The sequence below is a fragment of the Megalobrama amblycephala genome, linkage group LG8 (genome assembly GCF_018812025.1).
Source record: "Megalobrama amblycephala isolate DHTTF-2021 linkage group LG8, ASM1881202v1, whole genome shotgun sequence".
NCBI classification, from domain to species: Eukaryota; Metazoa; Chordata; class Actinopteri; order Cypriniformes; family Xenocyprididae; genus Megalobrama; species Megalobrama amblycephala.
In genome coordinates, this window is record NC_063051.1 from 34,822,308 (window position 1) to 34,842,718 (window position 20,411).

The 20,411-nt window shown below is 38.9% G+C and overlaps 1 protein-coding gene across 6 annotated transcripts in view; it reads left to right on the forward strand.

The window, feature by feature from the left end:
* rbfox2 (RNA binding fox-1 homolog 2) overlaps window positions 1–19,609 on the forward strand; it is a 43,324-nt gene extending 23,715 nt beyond the window's left edge. For 2 of the 6 annotated variants that reach the window (XM_048200855.1, XM_048200858.1), the window contains exons 6-11: window positions 6,632–6,719; window positions 6,814–6,870; window positions 10,951–11,104; window positions 11,589–11,631; window positions 15,249–15,340; window positions 17,244–19,609. In XM_048200855.1, the coding sequence (XP_048056812.1) occupies window positions 6,632–6,719; window positions 6,814–6,870; window positions 10,951–11,104; window positions 11,589–11,631; window positions 15,249–15,340; window positions 17,244–17,454 (645 nt within the window). In that variant the 3' untranslated portion in view covers window positions 17,455–19,609. Of the gene's footprint in view, window positions 1–6,631; window positions 6,720–6,813; window positions 6,871–10,950; window positions 11,105–11,588; window positions 11,632–11,971; window positions 12,015–15,248; window positions 15,341–17,243 lie in introns of all 6 variants that reach the window. The other 4 variants (XR_007186249.1, XM_048200857.1, XM_048200856.1 and 1 more) reach the window with 4 other exon arrangements.
* The last annotated feature ends 802 nt before the right edge of the window (window positions 19,610–20,411 follow it).

The window sequence follows — 20,411 nt, forward strand, 5'->3', positions numbered from 1 at the left end:
AAAACAGACAAGTCAGCTGAAAATGAACTGCTTCTCAGTATCAGTGTATTGCATGTAAGAAGCATTCAGTAGAGGATATTGTGAAATTCTTTGCTCGTAACATTTTTCATTTGTCGTCCACAGATTCGGTTTCAAATGTGCACAAAAGCTGCATGCAATTAAACAGGTTCTACTTGCGCAACACACGTAAGCGTTCATGTGTTTTGCTTAATGAGCAAAAAAGGGGAATATTCCACCCATATAACCAATGCTCTGTATTAATAAGCGTAGCACATTTGATTGTGTTTGGCACCCCTGGTGTAGATGCATGATGCCTGCACAGTTGCTCTGTAGCTCCCCCTGGTGTCAGTGGCTGTTTGTGCATGGGAGCGCAGCGGCAAGAGCTTCATTTGGGTTTGCATGAGTCTGATAGTTTCAGACCATCAGATTCATTGGAAAGCAGGAAACGGGTTAAATCTAGGCAGCAGCACTACATAACGGAATCAGATTCATTTGTTTGCTTTTTGAATGCCATTGTTTTCACTTTGAGTATTTTTAAAAATTCAAAACTTGATTTGTCATGATATTTTGTTGTATGTAATGACACCCTAATGTTTGTCTGTGTTTTCTGGAGAGCAGATCTGTGGAGAGAGCGATGCACAATCATCAACCTCTTCACTCATCTCTCTCTCTCTCTCTCTCTCTCTCTCTTTCTCTCTCTCTCTGGCCAGTCTGTCTGTCCAGCTCTGCACTCACTGTGTTTCCTGTCTGTTGCATCACTTCCTGTCCCTGTGTCTATTTTTAATGCCTCTGATGTCACTGTCTAGGCCCCTCCCCTGGGTGATGTCATTAGTCCGGCATGTTAGTCTCACTAACTGCTCTCTTAGACGTACGTCCATGTCAACTTGCTTCTATTTTGGCCCGTAGCTCCAGCTTTGACTCAGTCGCAGACTGCATTTTCACACCCATGAATTCTACGAGTGTGTGTGTGTGTGTGCTTGTTGAGTTCCTCTAATCATTCGTCCCTTTCTCCTCCTCCTCTATGACACAGACGAATGCGGCTGCAGGCTCTTTAGCACTCCTACAGACAGATTTGATCACCTGAAGATTTGTCTTGTTGTTGTTGTTGTTGTTGTTGTTGTTGTTTTTAAGTCCGTGTGAATGTCTGCCTCAGAATTTCCCCACGTCCAATGAAGAGTTTGAGTTCTTCACTGGACTTTGCTTTTTGTTTTCCTTTCCTCTTTTCTGGTTGTTCACTCATTCTTTGCATTTTGTTTGTTTGTTTGTTTGTTTCTCTTTGGTTTGCTCTTTTCTTTTCTTTCTTTTTCTTTTTTTTTTTTGTTTGTTCATTTTTCTCCTTTTTCCTTTCTGTTCCCTTGACGATTTCTGTGTTGTTGTTATTGTTGTCAGTCTCCACGGTAACTGCTCGCGTGTCGTCACGCCGTTTCCTGGCTCATGGTAAGTTTGTGTATGTACGGCTTCATCCCTGATCAATCCCACCAACTCAAACCCCCCTGAGATCTAAACTCCAGCCCTCCCCAGCTTTACAAACTGTGGTCTTTCGCTCTTTTGCACTGATTAGCTTGTTATTTTCGGAGGGATCAGAGATGCGTTAATGCGGAGACGACGGCAGCCCTCGTCCTCGTTACGAAGTTTGGCCGAACGCATCCTGCTAGTGGCGTCTGTTCGTGGCTAGCGTAATCGCATCTCCTCCCTGAGGTCTGTTCTGATATACTGTTCATCAGAGGCATGGGGGAAAAGAGCTTTATGAAATCATGTCTATTATAGTCGCTAAGGACCACAGAGTACTGACAGAAATGATATTCCCTCCCCAGTGCTCGCCATTGCTCCTCTTTTCTCCATCGCTCTCATGATCATTAACACTTTCCCACGCACTGACATGGCTGATGAGAATGTCACACTAAACCCCTCCATTTCTCTCCTCCACATCATCCATCCATCCATCCAATTATCTATCCTGTGGTTCTAATGAGCTCTCGTTAGGGGTGGGCGTTATGACCAGAGTCTCGCATCACGCGAACCGGGTACATTTATTACGGGTTACTTTTTGCCTGGAAATTCAACAAGATAATGGTGTATATTTTAAAAACAATGTGGGTTGCAAACCAACACATCGGATCATTTAACAGACACATGATGCAGAATCGGCGTCACATGACCATAACCAGACCTGAGGCCGGTTGCACCAGCTGTGTGCAAGTCAAGGGGCACTAAAGCCTAGTCCAAATACTTGTCTACTTACATGACATATTTCCTGTATTTGGCTCAAGTGTTCATGTAGGCATGAGGACTGCAAGTGTGTAGAACTTTTGCTTGCCTGATGGGACACACTTATAGTCTTGAAAAAAATGCATGCAAAAAATTACAGCTTTTTTTTATTATTTTCAATACTCTGCATTTTAAAAAACACTTCTGAATCTCTGTTCGGTGGTTACTATGTAACTAACAGAAGACACTTTTTTAAAATTGTGTTGCTTCTATAAAGCAGTTGCAAATGTTGTACACAAATAGCCTACTCATCTTTGCATCAATAAAATGCGCAACACTTTATATTTTACTACCAAATTATATGTATTATATAATTAATTTAACTTGGTCATATGTTTTCCCTGATATCTTGCGATTTCGGGGCATGTGAGTTCCTGAACATAATGCATGATGGGATACGCTTGGCCTCGAATACCGCTCAGAAGCGGTAATCAAGATAGTTTGGCATTAAGGGCACTGCATTTGGGCATTTTTAAGACATGGGACAGTCTTGCACACTGTCTTTTTTCTGTCGCGTGCACGAGCTCGCAAGTGTGGGTATTTGGACAAGGTTACAATTTACACACTACTAAATATTTTTGTGGTGCACCATTGAACTTAAAGGGATAGTTCACCCAAAATTGAAAATTGTCATCATTTACTCACCCTCAAGTGGTATGAATTTCTTTCTTCTGCTGAACACACAAGAAACTATTTTGAAGAATGTTGGTAACCAAGCAGTTGATGCACCCCATTATTATTATTATTATTTTTTCCATGCTATTAAAGTCAATAGGGCCCTTCAACTGTTTTGTTACCGACATTCTTCAAAATATATTCTTTTTTGGGTGAACTATCCCTTCAACTTTTGAATAAAACTTTCAATAAATAAATAAATGTTTATATCTTAATATGTGGCATTTAGATAATATAGTTTACATTATGCATCAATACAAGCACAGAGTTGAGATTTGCTATATCGTATGGATCACTTTACTTGAGGATGTCATTTGATTTTTGTATCAGTATTTATTGATTGTTCCTTCATTTTAAATAGTTGCTGAATGTCATCTAAAAATACGTTACTTCATGATTAAGCATCACATTTCAGTGTAACTTTAAACTGAAGTTTCAACAGAAATTCTGCTCATGAATTTAAAGGCTGCAATTGGATCATTGAAAGTAATGGTATATTTTATGACTTTACGAAGAGCTCATGTCCTACTAGCTATGCTCTGACTCAAGAACTAATGGTGCAACCAAATTAAGTACAGAATTAAGCCTAGTTTCCACCCAAATTACACAGAACAATTTGTCCCAGGAACTTTTTTTTTCCCCCAGACCTGTTGCTCTCTGCGTTTCTATAGCGGTCTAATATACCGTGAAGATAACTCCGGTTATATAGGACTGCACTTGACTTTCCAGTCCACATATAAGCTTAATAAAGCCTGAACCTCATCATCGGTCCATCGGTTATATTTTTAAACTCCAATGTTGATTCTAATAGCAAACAACTCTTTCTTCACGCACCGCAACAGACTTTTAAAAATAGAGGTTGAAATTAAATGCTGCATGGACTCAACCAATCAGCATGTTCAGTGCCAAAGTCCCACCCCAAAAGTTCAGATCTTTGAAAAAGTCCCCACCCCGTGAGCAGGGATGTTTTGAGGAGGGAATTTTTACCCGGAACTTTATTTAGATCCTGGTTCTTGCAGTCGAAATGCCACCCCAAAATCCCTAGCTCATGGGAAAATTCCTGCAGTGGAAATGGGGCTTTATTTAAAGGATCGGTCCACTTTCAAATTAAATTTTCCTGATCATTTACTCACCCACATGTCATACAAGATGTTCATGTCTTTTTTCTTCAGTGGAAAAGAAATGAAGGTTTTTGAGGAAAACATTCCAAGATTTTTCTCCATATAGTGGACTTCACTGGGGTTCAACGGGTTGAAGGTCCAAATGTCAGTTTCAGTGCAGCTTCAAAGAGCTCTACATGATCCCAGACGAGGAATAAGAGTCTTATCTAGAGAAACCATCGGCCATTTTCTAAAAAAAAAATAATAATAACTGTATACATTTTAACCAGAAATGCTCAATTTGAACTAGCTCTCTTCTTCTTCTCTATTTGATTTCTGGCAGTGTAGATGCTGCTAAGTGTATTACTGCCCTCCACAGGTCAAAGTTTGAACTAAATTGTCATATTCAATATGCTAGTGCAAGTATATAACAATTTAGTTCAAACTTTGACCTGTGGAGGGCAGTAATACGCTTAGCAGCGTCTACACTGCTGGAATTCTAATAGAGAAGAAGAAGAGAGCTAGTTCAAGATGAGCATTTATGGTTAAATCGTATAAAATTGTAATTTTTGTTTTAGAAAATGAGTGATAAGATCCTTACTCCTCATCTGGGATCGTGTAGAAGCTGCAATGAAACTGACCATCAACCGAATGTTTTCATCAAAAACCTTCATTTCTTTTCGACTGAAGAAAGAAAGACATGGACATCTTGGATGACATGGAGGAGAGTAAATTATCTGGAAATTTTAATTTGAAAGTGAACTAATCCTTTAAAAACTAGCGAGTAGTTACTAGCCCTCTAGTGTGGACTTTATATTCCAATTCAAGTAAGAACTTACAAACAGCAGGTGCAACACTTTCAGGATCCACTGGAACACCACCTGAGGTCCAAACGTCAGCGTCTGATCTCACCGAATGGGATCAAATCCTGCATCCGTGTTCAAGTTCTAGTGGAAGATCTTCCCTGAAGATTGGAAGAATTACCTGTTCAAGATCAGTGAAGTCAGAGACAGTCGTTGAGTGACAGGGTCTACTAGTCCAGTTCATCTCAGAGGGATTCAGGTCTGGGCTTGGTGCAGGTCAGTCAAGTTCTTCCCCATCAGAGTCAGAAATCCTTTAATGAAAAGCCTCCTCAAAAACGCACACACTCCTCTAGAATCGTCCTCTTAGTAATTACTGGAGCAAACCTGTTCATTAGCAGGAGGCTATACAGCGGAAACCGTAAATACCGCATTATAACGTGCCGCTCTCGTACAGTTTTCTGTCGGATCTGTTCGGTATAATCTCTATCAATTGACACACTTCATATGGTCATAGCGCCCGGCCCTAACACGCATCTTTCATTTCATTTGTGATTGTTTGAATCACTCCATCATGCTTCCACCAGTTCAGGCCCAGATATCTGCTGATTATTGCACAGCCTATGAGCCAAAAACGCCCCTAAATACACACACATCGAAATTGTTCCTCAGACGATATTTCTGCCCTTATATTCATGTGAGGATGAGCGACTCAAGCTTGTTTTGGTCTTTGGTTTTGGACTGTGTGTGTGTGTGTGTGTGTGTGTGTGTGTGTGACGGTGTTTGCATATTGGTCTTCAGCGTGTGAAAGAACCGTGTTGATGCCTGCCGGTGTTTTCCGTCTTCATGATTTCATTTATTGTGACATGTAGCATATGCATCTCTCTCTCTCTTTCTCTCTCACCCATAAACTCCGTCACTCCTCACAAGGTCTGACAACAACCAATCACAGGCTTCCTTTCATTTGACGCACTTTGATGTACTTGTTCATGACAAACTGGATGGCTTTTTGAGTTTGACGTTTCTGATTGGGTGGATTGTTCTCTCTCTCTCTCTCTGTCTGTCTGTCTGTCTCCCTCTTTTCTTCTCCCGTTTTTGTGGTTTCATTGAATGTCGACTGGCTCTTTTTTTTTCTTTTCTTTCCTGCATCCCTCTGTTTCTGAACATCCCCCCCCTTCTCTCTCGGTATGATGTGTTTTTTTCACGAGGGGGCGGGATTAGGCTGCAGAGTATTTGGATTGGTCCATAGGCTGCATCTGATGCTTGCTGATTGGCTGATATGCTCATTTCTGGTTAATGAACTGTAATTGGCTGAATGTGATTTTGCTAAGAGCTGTGCACAGTGTATTGATTTCGTCATGTGTGATCTCTTTGTTTCTCTCTATTTATCTCTCTCCTCCATTTTAGCAATGGAATGCCCTGTTTTTCATTTGCTTTTATGCATTGATTTCTGGGTTTTTGTGTTGAATGTTTGAAAATCAGTGGGAGTTTTATGATGCATGAAGCAATATAAGGGAATATCAATGAGTCCACAATTTCTGCTGTAGCTGTAAATATAGTTCAAAGAATTGATTATCAAATGTCTTTATTTTGAGATTTGGGTGATCTGTGAACTTCACTACATGTAAATAACGTAATTCTCAGTGATCTTCACATATTTAGTCCTCTAACTGTTTGCAGAATGATGTTTACTGCAGGCGTTTGGATAGAAACAGCTCTAGTTTGAATGCACCAGTGCTTTTTCTTCTTTGTCTCTGATCAGATTCTCATTCTGTCTCTGATGAACAGGTCAATAACGCTACAGCTCGAGTGATGACCAATAAGAAGTTGGTTAGCCCGTATGCTAACGGAGAAGGTCTCAGCACGCTGCCCTACGGTAAAACCTCCTCACGGCTGTTTGAGTTTTTCTTCAGTTGTTAGCGATGAAGCCAGGCAGGTAATCTGAGGCTTTTCTCTCTGTTTGGGTTCAGCTGGGTGGAAATTGAGTCCCATGATGGGCGCGATGTACGGACCGGAGCTCTACGCAGGTGAGGCGCCGTACAAACTCTTCACTTTCCTGTTGAGGTGTTGGTGAACCTTCTGAGATGACAGACATTTCTTAATATGCATTCTTATGTGATCTTGCGTCCGTGTATAACGCAGTCATCAACTGCCAAAGTTCAGTTCCAGTAATCAAAAGTGCAAGTACAGAGGATGCATGAACGTACACGGATGTGTTCTTGATATCGAGGATGCATACTTGCAAGGATCGAACCATTAAAAATCCCAGTCATCACAGGCAGATGGTGTATGGAAGCCTGTAAGATTATTCTTACTCGAGATTCCTGCTGCAAGATCGCAAATACGTGACGGCTCGTGAAAGTAAACAATTGTTTTGTTTGGCACAATTATAATAAAAAAAACAAGAAGCACAATTTGTACCACCCCAAAGTTCCTGAGGAAAGTTCCTGCGGTGGAAACGAGGCTTTTTAATGAAATCCGAGAGCTTTCCGTTCCTCCATTGACAGTCTATGCAACTTCCACTTTCAAGCCCCAGAAAGGTAGTAAAGACATCATTAAAGTAACCCATGTGACTCCAGTGGGTTAACCTCAATTTTATGAAGCGATGCAAGTGCTTTGTTTGTGCAAAAAAACATAATTTACCACTTTATTTACAAAATATTGATCTCCAAAGCTCGTTCACGACTCATGCGTGCTATTCGGTTAAGTCTGATGTCACGCGGCAGCGCTCCCGGGTCCAAACGCTCTATCTCGTACCACAAGAAAACAACAAACGGTGCTAATATATGCACTAGGGGTATCGCAATACAGTCCCTCCAGAAAAACACGATTATGCGATCGCTTGATTTAAAGGTGCCCTAGATTCAAAATTTGAATTTACCTTGGCATAGTTAAATAACAAAAGTTCAGTACATGGAAAAGACATACAGTGAGTCTCAAACCCCATTGTTTCCTCCTTCTTATATAAATCTCATTTGTTTAAACGACCTCCGAAGAACAGGCGAATCTCAACATAACACCGACTGTTACGTAACAGTCGGGGTTTACGCCCCAATATTTGCATAATGCCAGCCCATGTTCCCAACATTATGAAAGGGATTACACAAGGGTAGCCAGTAACTCTGGAGCTGCACACAGCCGAATCATCAGACTAGGTAAGCAAGAACAACAGCGAAAAATGGCAGATGGAGCAATAATAACTGACATAATCCATGATAGCATGATATTTTTACTGATATTTGTAAATTGGCTTTCTAAATGTTTCGTTAGCATGTTGATAATGTACTGTTAAATGAGGTTAAAGTTACCATCGTTTATTACTGTATTCACGGAGACAAGAGCCGTCGCTATTTTCATTTTTTTTAAACACTTGCAGTCTGTATAATGCATAAACACAACTTCATTCTTTATAAAACTCTCCAACAGTGTAGCATTAGCTGTTAGCCATGGAGGACAGCCTCAAATTCACTCAGAATAAAACTTTAACATCCAAATAAATACTTTACTCACATAATTCGAAGCATGCATGACGAACATCTTGTAAAGATCCATTTGAGGGTTATATTAGCTGTGTGAACTTTGTAAATGCGCTGTAATATAGTCGACAGCTGGTGTGGCAGGGAGCATGCGATTTAAGGGGGCGGCGCCGAGTGTAAATCAGTGCATTGTTAATGATGCCCCAAAATAGGCAGTTAAAAAAATGAATTTAAAAAAATCTATGGGGTATTTTGAGCTGAAACTTCACAGACACATTCAGGAGACACCTTAGACTTATATTACATCTTGTGAAAAAGCATTCTTGGGCACCTTTAATGCATAATCAGCCAAAGTCCGCATATTTATGCGGGGGTCGCATTTTTTCAAATACGCCGCACTTTCGCCGCATAAATTGCCGATTTCAGCAAGCAAAATATGCGGGGCTAGCATGATTTCATAATCCCTGTATTTTCGTTGCAAAAAAAGTCACATATATCTTAGCAGAAAGTTGAAAAATGTTGCGTTTACGTCACACAAGTAAAGCACCATTATTTTCCCATTGCTATGGGAACCTTATGAAGTGATGTAATTACGCGACGTGAACATCATCTGCAAACCCCGCGGTGAAACCATGATGGAGCACGCAAATCATTCTCATTTGCCAACAAAAATAAGCGCAAAAGACCGCGCGAAGCAGTTTCCTGGTGTGTCACATGACAGTGGGAGCAAATATATTTTATAGTAGTATGTAAAATAATTTACGTTGCAGTAAGAGATTGCACTTTGTGCATTGGAAGCACTTAATTTAACAGAAGATGTCTGTTTTGTATAGCTACCTCTGTAAAACAGAAAGCACACATTTTATTTTTTTATATTTTATTTATTAATTTTTACAGAAGTTGTTGAATATTCCTTTTGTAAAGCTACAGAACTTGTTTGACTCAATGTTTTGTAAGTTTGAGCCATGTGTTAATTAAGGTCTGAAATAAAACAGAATGAGAACTTAAATATTCTGTGATTTAGTATGCTTGCTTATCATAGGAAGTAATAAGAAATGACTCTTTACATTAAGGTAGTAGCGTAGTGAGAACAGGGTGTTGGGGGAAATCACCTTTTTTTCTCTTTTTCATCAAACCGCAGTTTTTGCAAGTTCCCGCAATATTACCGCATAAAATTGCAAAAATATCCCGCATATTCCATCGCATTTTTTAAGAAATCGTGCCACAAAATCAAGGATTTTTGCCCGCAACAATCACAAAAAAAATCCGCGTTTTTCTGGACTGGCAATATACCGGTATTGACGATAATCTTGATTATTCAAAGCATGAAATATCGATACTACAACTACATCTTATAATATGATATAATGACAAAAAATTGTCGAGGCAAAAAAATGCCCGTGTATCTTGAATTTTGAGGGCATATAACTGCATGCATATCTACATCACGCTGAATAAGATGAGTAAAGAAAACGCGGTACTTAAAATAATCACCCTTTATTTAAATATATGAACACAGAAAATTGCTTTTAACTGGTTAATATAACATTTCCCATTCCATGACTAGTAAAATAATCGAAATTTACACTCTGTAAAATGGTGTAATCTGCAGGGTGAAGGACACGGAGGTGGGTAAGAGGTTTCCCCCCCAAGGATTCTATAAATATCGCGATATATCGATATTGTGATATTTTTTGGTCACAATAACCGTGGTGTGAAAAATCTAATATCATGACAGCCCTAATATGCACATGATGTGGTGTAATATTACCAAAACATTATAATCATAACCTTACCAAAATCCCAGATGGCCAGACAGTGATTCATCTTTTATAAATCGTTAATATATTAATGTCTGTGACGCTGTGAGCACAGAGACTGTTGTGTATACTGTAAGTATTTTAAATGTTAAATGTTTAATATGAATAATTAGCGCTCTTAAACGGCCGCCGAGATGGATTCTCAAGTGAAACGAGCCGGGGTTAACCTCAATTTTATGAAGTGTTTTGTTTGCACAAAAAAAAAACATAATTTACCACTTTATTTACAAAATAGTAATCTCCAACGCTCGCTCATGATGCATGCGTGCTATGTTGACTAGAGAGCAGACATTGTGTGCATCATGAATGCATGTCAGAGATTAATATTTTAGAAATAAAGTGGTAAATTATGTTTTTTTTTTTTTTTTTTTTTTTTTTTGCACAAACAAGGCACTCGCGTCGCTTCATAAAATCGAGTGGAGTCACGTTGATTACTTTTAATGATGTCTTTACTACCTTTCTGGAGCTTGAAAGTGGAAGTTGCATAGCTGTCAATGGAGGGTCAGAAAGCTCTCAGATTTCATTAAAAAGATCTTCATTTGTGTTCTGAAGATGAACGAAAGTCTTACAGGACATTTGAGTGAGTAATTAATGACAGAATTTTCATTTTTGGGTGAACTAAGTAGCAAAATCACATCTCATTTTCCACAAAGATGCGTTCTGTGTCCTCATGTCCTTCCGAGTTAGTTCGTTCTTTGTTGTCCATGAGAGCGCAGGTCCATTCTTTGCCTCAGAATTAAGCAACAGCAGACGTAAATCACCTGAAGCCACTATGAGTGTAATTTGTGGATGATCATGTCACTCCCTGTAGTTCCAGGGTTTCCGTATCCTACTGCCGCCTCCGCAGCTGCCGCTTCTGCCGCAGCAACCTTCAGAGGAGCTCATCATCTGCGGGGTCGCGGCCGGCCGGTCTATGGAGCCGTGCGCGCCGCCGTTCCTCAGCCCGCCATACAGGCCTATCCCGGGTAACACGCCTGTGCTCGCATACATTCATACATACACACTCGTGCACAGACGCAGCAGATTTGATTTTCTCTAGTTGTTTTGCATGCTGCATGCTGCTTCTGCTCACATAATGAGACAAGCTGATATAAATATGCAATCAGAGTCACTCAAATGACACCAAAAATGCCATTTTATCCCAACATATGACCTGATTAATGGGCAGCGTGGGTGTAAATCTGTTACGTAATGCAACTGTTTAAATGATTCTGAACGGGATCAAAGTGGCATTTTCATGTTTTATGACCAAGTGCACTGCATGTGTGTGAATTAATGTTTTCACTTTCTCTTTTCCGTGGTCTACATCTATCCTGCCATCTTCTTTTGTTTTGTTTTTACTTTGATCACCACATGGTGGCGCCCTGTCCATTTTATTTTTTTTCCTCTTCCATCTTTTTTTTCTTCCTTTCTTTCTTTTTGCTGTCATTTTGTTTTTCTGTCTCTCAGTGTGGTGTACCAGGATGGGTTTTATGGAGCTACAGAACTGTATGTAAGTATGACACTTCCTGTCTCTTGGTTTTCACTTCCTCTCTCTTTCCTTCTCTCTTTCCGAGTGCTTTACCGTGTGAAAACTGTAGCCACGCAGAGCCGTTTCATTCTGAATAAGACTTTTAAATCACAACACAGACATGAATGTGTGTCCATTTCATTAGCTTGTTACAATTGAATCAGTTGAATGAAAGCAGACGAATCACTTGATTTGTTTGTCATCTCAGTAGAGCAGATTCGGACGGCTCTGTGTGTGCCAGTGTGTGTGTCTCAGTGTTTGGACGTGTGTGTGTGTGTGTGCGTGTCCAGGTTGACGATAGCTTTTTCTGTTTTCTCTGTAGAATAGTGTTTCAGGACACTCTGGTTAGTAGCAGAATGCCTCAGGTAGGCTCACAGACGGATAGTGTGCATCTCTCCTTCTGATTAATACATTTGTTTGATATTGATCGTGTGAGATTGCTGTCTCTGTTTCCCTACTAACTCACAGTAATCTGACAGGAGTGAGGGCTGGAAGGGGGAGAAAGAAATTCTGCTTGAATTCTGCACATTTCCTCTCTAAATGATTCAGAGCGCATGAAAAATTTGGCGGCATCATCAAACGTCACAGCAGCAACTCCTACTAGGGAAAATACAAAACAAAACAGCGGTAGCAGGGCTGGGCGGTACGACCGCAAACCGATATCACCGTACGACTTATTTTAGATATATCGCGATTCCAGGAAATTCAATGATTATGTGGTCATCTAATTCGATTATCCCTTTTTTTGTTTGGGCAAACCACCAGGTCAGATTATTCAGACTCAAAACTAATATTATTACTAACATTAACCCTTTAAGACCGGATGGAGCGCCTGCGCTCCCTTTTGCGTGTCTCTCTTTAAGAGCCAATAAAAACTGAACCCATATAGGTAGCACAAAAATTCTTTTTGCATACAAAACCAGAGACTTTACACATTCAGATCAAGCCTCCAACATGCTTGTTGCGTTGTTGTCAACCTCTAATATTTCTGAGTAATATGCGTTTACAACATAAACAGCACAGCCACTAACTGAATACAAATGTAGATTGTAGAATTCATGTTCTCATAACTTCATGAAAAATGCACAGATCACTGAAAATATCATTATTTAAAGCAGATTCTCACAATTACAATAAACCCAAAATCAACATATTAAATTGTGTTGATTACAAGATATTCCTCACGGAACGATGTACTGTAACATACTTGGCTAAAAACATGTCTCTCATCTTTCCGGGATGCAGTGTGTATCCAATGTTCCCGGAACCATCCATGTTCGTTTCCCAATGTGCAATAACACAAAATGGGTATCATCTTAAAGCTTAGAAACTTAGGTTTTTAATGCATCTACACATTTTGAAAAACTCCTAACGAGTGCTGAGAAGTGAGAAGTACCGGAGTTTACTGCCCGTGGGCGCCATCTAGCCGTGAAAAAATGAATAACACTTTATTCAACTATACTGTATGCTATCACCACAAAATTTAAACCAGATGTAGCTCACATGCAGCATCACCAAAAAAGAATTTTTCTCCAAACTTATTGCCTTCCTGAGTTATTCCATGTAAAATAAAAAAAATGAAAAATTATTTTAAATTTTTATATATATATATATATATATATATATATATATATATATATATATATATATATATATATATATATATTATTTTTATTTTTTTTATTTATTTTTTTTTTTTTTTTTCTTTTATCAGAAGTTTCTCAGCATGGCAATGTCTCAAGGTAATTTATATTTTCTAAAAATTTAAGAAGTGTTCTATTAAATAATACCTACCTTTTTGACTCTCCTTGCTACAGTTTTGAAGTTATGAGTCTTTACTTTTGTGTATATCGCTCAGAAAAAAAAAAAAACTCAAAAAAAGCCTTCAGGTCTTAAAGGGTTAATATAAAACAGATTTTGATTGGATGAGCAACTTTTGAAAAACTGACGATACACACTCACACACACACCCGTGAAACATACCAGTTGTCAGGTTATGCCATTAAAAACACTTTTCTGAGGGTGTGTTCACATTTGGCATGTTTGATTGGATTAAAACGAGCCGTGGTGCGATTGCTCTGTTAGTGCGGTTTACTTGAATAAGTGTGAACGCTGCAATCCGAACCAAACAAGTGGACCGAGACCGCTGAAAAGATTAGTCTCTCTCCGCTTCCAAGCGCACTCTGGTGCGGATCAAATAAAACATGAACGCAACACGGACCAAACACATGTAAACGAATCAAAAACGGGAAACGATGTTGCAAGATGCGACATGGATGTTCGGTAAGTTCTGCGAAGTATACGTAATAAAAGCCAACCAATCAGGTTGTGAACACATCCCTATGCCTTTAGCTTCGTTATCTTAAGGTTCATTGTTAAAATGTCAATGTGAACGTTAAGGAATAAATTTTTTTCTTTTTGGTCCGAACCGAACTACAAGTGTGAACACACTCTAATAAACACCCCCAAATGAGTCTTTCCTCTAATTGACCTGTTTGCAATTTTCGAATTCCTTCAAAAACAGCATTTGCGGAAGAAACGGCATAGCGCGATCTCCACCGCCGTGCCGCCCAGCCCTCAGCGGTAGATTATTTACACTTCCGAGAATGTAAATAATTGTCTGGCGCTGTTTTCCAACCGAATGACTTCCTGCAGGTCTTTTGTTGTGCATCACAGACATTTGAGACGATAGTTCTAAGGACTCTGGATGTTTTGGGTTTTGTCAGACTGGATCTGATTCTGTCCCCTTCCCAGAGTCCCTGTCTCTCTCTATGGCATGTTAACTCGATCTGTGTTGGCATGCAATCACATTTAATTCCCTCGTAGATCTCTCTCTTTTTCTGTCTGTTCTTCTCTCTTTCCTCTAGTTCCCTGACTTTTCAAGCAATGATTCACTCTACTCAGTTTTACCTTTTCATTTTCAAGACACCTGCTTCTCTTCCCTTCACCTCAGCCCATCTCTCTCTCTCTCTCTCTCTCTCTGACTTTCTGTCTCTCTCTCTCACCTTTCTGTCTTGCCTCCCTCCGCGGCTGCGCTCTTGCAGGAGTGCGAGGGATCGTGGGAGAGTTTCCTGATTGGCCGTAGGGTAGAATGCTGAGGAGAGAATGGCGGAAATGGCTTGTTATTTTATTGAGTTTGGGGTGCATGCTGTCTGTGTGGTCGTGTGGATGTTCTCCTAATCTCACTATCTGTCTGTCTGTCTGAATATGGCACCAGTAATCGATTTGATCACCCCTGGTTGCGTTTGGGGGTGAAGATGACACTGACGCTAATGCACTCACGATCCCCATTTCTGCTTGTGTCTCCCTCTTTGACAAACAAACAATTGATTCTTAATCATTAGAGAAATTACTCCTATTTTACCATGATTGTGCATTGTTTGCCACTGAGGAAGATTCACAGGGCATAACAGAATTATGTACGGTTCTCCGAATGCGGTTTGTTTGACTGAACATCAGTGGCAGATTGCTTGTTAATGGATTTTAGGTTTGCTTTTCTTAAACGTTTTCATGTCCTTTTTTCCCTGCTAACTCACCACTTCACCTGCCTCATTTTACTGGCCTTAATTTTGAACAAATGTGTTTTTCTCTCTTTGTAGAGCGGCTATACTGCGTATCGCTACACCCAGCCGACGGCCGTAGCGAGTCCAACGGCAGCGGCGGCGGCAGCGGCGGCCGCCTACAGTGACAGGTTAGCGATTCAGCCCAGAGTTGGTGGACGCATTGTGAGCGCAATATATAATGACAAGACTCGACATGTGCTTGTCCTTTGTCCAAGTAAAAAAAGTTGCTTGTCCAGGAAAAAAAAGATTTTTTGTGTGGTGTAAATATAATTTATTCTGAACCAATATTCTCATCAGTGTTCTATAAGCTTTGTCACAAATTAAAGGTGCAATATGTAATATTTTTGCAGTAAAATATCCAAAAACCACTAGGCCAGTGTTATATATTTTGTTCACTTGAGTACTTACAATATCCCAAATGTTTGCAACTATTGCAATTTTAACCAAGGCTGCGGGACGTGTGAGGAGTCGCCTGTCAATTGCGTCATACCGCGTTACCCTCGGTTTCCGGTTTATTTTGTAGAAACCATGGAAACACCAAAGACGCTTTAATATTTACATGTTTTAATAGACAAGGGAACAACTGTTTTGATATATTTATAGATAGAAAACTAATTGTTGTTATATAGCACAACACGTTTAGTCTTTTTTTCAATTTACCACGCCTCAGAGAAAAACACTATTTTGTCAAGTAGCTAACATAGCATAATCAAATGCAGCTTTATTTTTTGTAACAGTAATACAGCATTTTCTCCATCATACAATACGTTTTAAAATGAATTGCATGCCATTTATCAACACAAGACATCCAGCATTTAATATGATATTGTAAAATCGATCTATCTTACTGCAGTGTGTAACAGTGTCTCACAGCAGCCGCCGAGCGAACGCACAGAGTAACGTTATAACATCATTTTCAACACTCTCAAATGTATCTAATATGATAAACAGAGCTGCGTTACCTCATACTCATGACCGGAAAAGCGGAAGCGGCGCCGGCGACTGTGTCATAATAAAAGTCCCGCTGCTCGTGAGGCGTGTGTTGATCAATCGCTTCAGCTCCTCGTTCAGCTGCACAACACTCGCTCCTGCTCTGCTTCATACTACAGTAATGTTAATAATCACATCCATGAACATGATTTCTTCCCGAGTCCTATCCCTATTCTTTTGCACCATCCGTTGAGGTGGAGATCACATGTCCCAAGATTCTGCGCTAAAACTTGGCGTCATCAAGCTACGCCTTTTGTTTTGGATAGACCTCTAGCGACCTCTAGCAGACAGAAAATATTACATATTGCACCTTTAAATCTGCGTATCTGAGGACATTTCCCCCCCTAATCTTATTAAATGTATCCTTTATTGTTCATTTTACAGTAAATTCTTAAATTTGATCAATAAATTAAATTAGAATAAGACACTATAGGGTTGTTACCAATTGAATTAAATCATTTGCACTGAAAAATTACAACTCCATTACTTAATGTTATGAGACTGTTTTAAATATTTTTTGAAAATTCAAATAATAAATGTTGGGGGGAAAAAATTATTCTTTTAGACATGAAACTAAATTGCCAGTAGGTGGCAGCAATTATGTCAACAAAGTACAAAATTGATCATTTTTTTGCAAAGTTGTTACACCCAGTGTGAGCAAAGTCTTTAAGTTTTATTCCAATACAATAACATTAGCATTTCCGGTAAAAAGAAAGTCCTCTTACAACATTGGAGTTAAAGGAATTAAATCATTAAAGGATTTAAATGGATTTAAGGGAATAAAAATTCAAAGAATTGTTCTTAAAGTAATAAATCAAAAATGCAAAATGTTCTCATCACCTTCAGTTATGAATCACGTAAATGATTCAGCTGATATTTTTAGAATCTGACAAAAATAGTTTATTACTGTTGGTCACTTAATCGTTTAAACTGGTCTAACTTTTTGTTATCCTTTTCATCAATCATGTTTATCTCAATGTCTGTGGTGGTTATGGCCCTGAGTATGAGTTGTAATCGTGGTTTATCCCTTTGTTTGTCCAGCTACGGTCGCGTTTACGCGGCAGATCCGTACGCGGCTGCGTTAGCGGCAGCTCCGGCGGCGGCGGCAGCGTATGGAGTCGGAGCGATGGTAAGCCACGCCTCTGCACGTCTGTCACGCTCTCAGTTTTTTGCTTGCAGGTCTCTAACCGAGATATGTTTTTCACAGGCCACTCTCTACAGAGGAGGATACAGCCGGTTTTCGCCATATTAACACCTTTAATACACTTCCAGATTTTCGGTCTCTCTGATACTTCACCAACAGCTGCTGACCTTGGAGGGAAAAATCGAATCACACTTTTGGACAAAAAAAAAAAAAAAAAGCGAAACTTTCGCATCTGTTACAAACTTTGAATAAGGAATGCAACTCTAAATCAGTACATCAAAGAAGGTGGATTTTTTTTTTTTTTTTTTTTTTAAGGAATCCTGACAACATTGAACACTAAATTGTAACAGATCTCTGACTGAAACTGCTTTGACTGAGAAGCGCAAATCATTTCTTCCTTTGGCTCGTCTCTCTGCACATATGCATGCAGTAACGGCTCTAGACTGCCTCTAGTGGCCATTGAACTACATGTGCACAGAGTGTCAGGACCGCAGTGAACAAGTTTATGTCACCCTTCACTGTTTCACACTACAATAATGATCAATATTCTTTAAGAAATATAGACATTCACCCGGACCGCTCTTGTCTCCGTTTTAAGGATCATCTTGAAATGTGTGGATCCCATCAGCTCTGTACGGGAGGACGATGCTATTATCCCAAATACAGCAACATGATGAGAGACTACCATCATGGTCTTCCTTTCTTTGGAAAGATCATGGATGAAAGGCAACTCCAACAGCTGTTACAAATCACTGAAGTGTGACGCACACGAACGGGACGATGTGTCATAATAATCCGTCTTGCTGAAAGCTTTGTGTTCTTTAAACAGTACCTCCGTTCAGACCATTTTCAAGAGGCGTACCTTTAAAATTAAATAGTCATTATATGCAAGTAAACTAGAATAGACACAAAATTTTACCAAACATTATTATTATTATTATTATTAATTATTATTATTATCGTCATTAGTTTCTCATGGTTGTGTGTGTGTGTTGGCTTTGATGAAGGGCAGGACATCATCTGAATCCACATTAATACACAAAAGGACGCCAAACACCGGCATAATGACTATAGCAAGTATTTAAATTATGCTAAGAAAATATTTACAACTTTTTTTTTTCCTTCAGATTTTGGGATTGAAAAGCCCTTCTTGTGGAATATCGACAAGCTCTTTTATTAGTGTAGTTTTGTAAAATATGCAACTTTCAGCCCAACTTTCTGAGAAGCGGATTAAAAAATGTTTGTCGGTTTTTAAAGGAGAACTACATAGTATTTTTTTTTTTTTTTTTTTTTTTTTTTTTTTGTCTTGCAGAGTGTGTCCTCTTTCCCTTTAGTATATTGGTATTTTGCTTTCTTGAATTTTGGTTCCAAAGAAGAGTCAAGCACATTTTTGATTTGTGTGTAAACGTATTTGTAATTCTATTGTTTGGTTTTTTTTATCAATAGGTTTTTGATATCGTTTGAAGTGGCTCGTTAATGATTTCAAAATGGCTGGAAATGGAATTGCAGCATCCTCTTATTGCAATCTAAGACAGCAACGGTTTCTTTATCTGTGAAAACATGCATTTCATTTTTTTTTTTTTTTTTTTTTTTTTTTTTTTTTTTTTCAGTAGATTCTAGGTGCATGTAATTGTAATCTGGTCCAGGACTGAAAACTTTTTGCCATTTTAAAGCTTCGGAATTAATTTCACTTCAGCGTTTTTGTGTGGACGAGGGGTTGTTTCATTGACACTAAGAGAACTGGCCTGATGGAAAAACTGACCACAGTCTGAACACTAAACCAGACAGCTTTGTTTTTTTTATGTTTAAATGGTACTTGCAGTCTATGCATACACTTTACACAGTATTATAAGAGATTAAAATATCTCAGTACCTAAATTCTGATCTTCTGGCTTTTAAAGATGCTATTGGAAAAGATACGGCTTGTTTCTCTCTCTCTCTCTGTCCCTTGTACGTTTCTCCTGTAGCAGCGGCTCGGAGCTCTTTGATATGAGGAGACGGAATTCTTGCATGACGTTTGTCTTCTGATGATGGAGTGAGAAGTTTGAAATCCCCTCCATTCGTGCAGTAAAGGATTAAAGATGGCGTCTCTTTTATTCTTCATTCTCGCACCTTATGAATATGATACCTGTTCCGCATACTCTCCTTTGGTTTACAGTGTAACCGTGTTTTTGAGTTGAACTATTTCTCTCTACATATTCTGATTCCATTTGTGATGTAATTTGTATCTGAATGTCCATATAAACTGTTTTTTTAAACATCACTCGATGGGTCTTTGATTTCAGTTGATTGTGTATTGTAGAAATGAGGAGAGGTTATCAAATATAATATTAGGTGAATATTGTGAAAGGTTACATCTAAGTTAGTATGGTCCTCCTTATAAGGTGCATATCTTGATGTAAAAGCACTCGGTGATGTGAGATTCCCTTACGAAACTTAAGCATGTTTTGTTTTTTTTTGTGTTTTTTTTGCAGATTGATTACCATTTTGTATAACTACAGTTACTACAAATACCATGGGTAAACTATGGTTAGTGTAGCAAAATTATGGTTAATTTGTGGTTAACATAATTTACCTATACTTTAACTATGGTTAATTTTCCTAAGGGTTGTAAAGAATGGGATAATGCTCATGGTTCATTCTTAGCGTTTTTACATTATACAAGCTAATGGTTTAACCTAGTAATTTTAACATACTCTAGCAAATATTTGTGTCCTCTTGTGTGTGAGAGTGAAGTGTTTTAATCAGTCTCTCCTTGTAGAAAGGACATTTGAAAACCAAAATATTCGAAGAAAAAAACTCTAGTTGTATTTCGACTTGCCATCAGGTAACCCCAAAGTTATAACGCTCATGTTATTTTAACAAATTTTTAATTAAAAAATTTGTCGTAAAGTAAAAGTACCTCACCTCAGAAAATCACGCCGGTTGCGCAAAATTGTCAGATTGTGTCTTCCGTTACAAACATTTACAGAACTGAAAGAATAAGTTAAGTTTTGCAGTAATACTGGTTTACCAATACTTTTTGACATTTAGTGAGGAAAAATAATAAAACGGTGCACCTTACA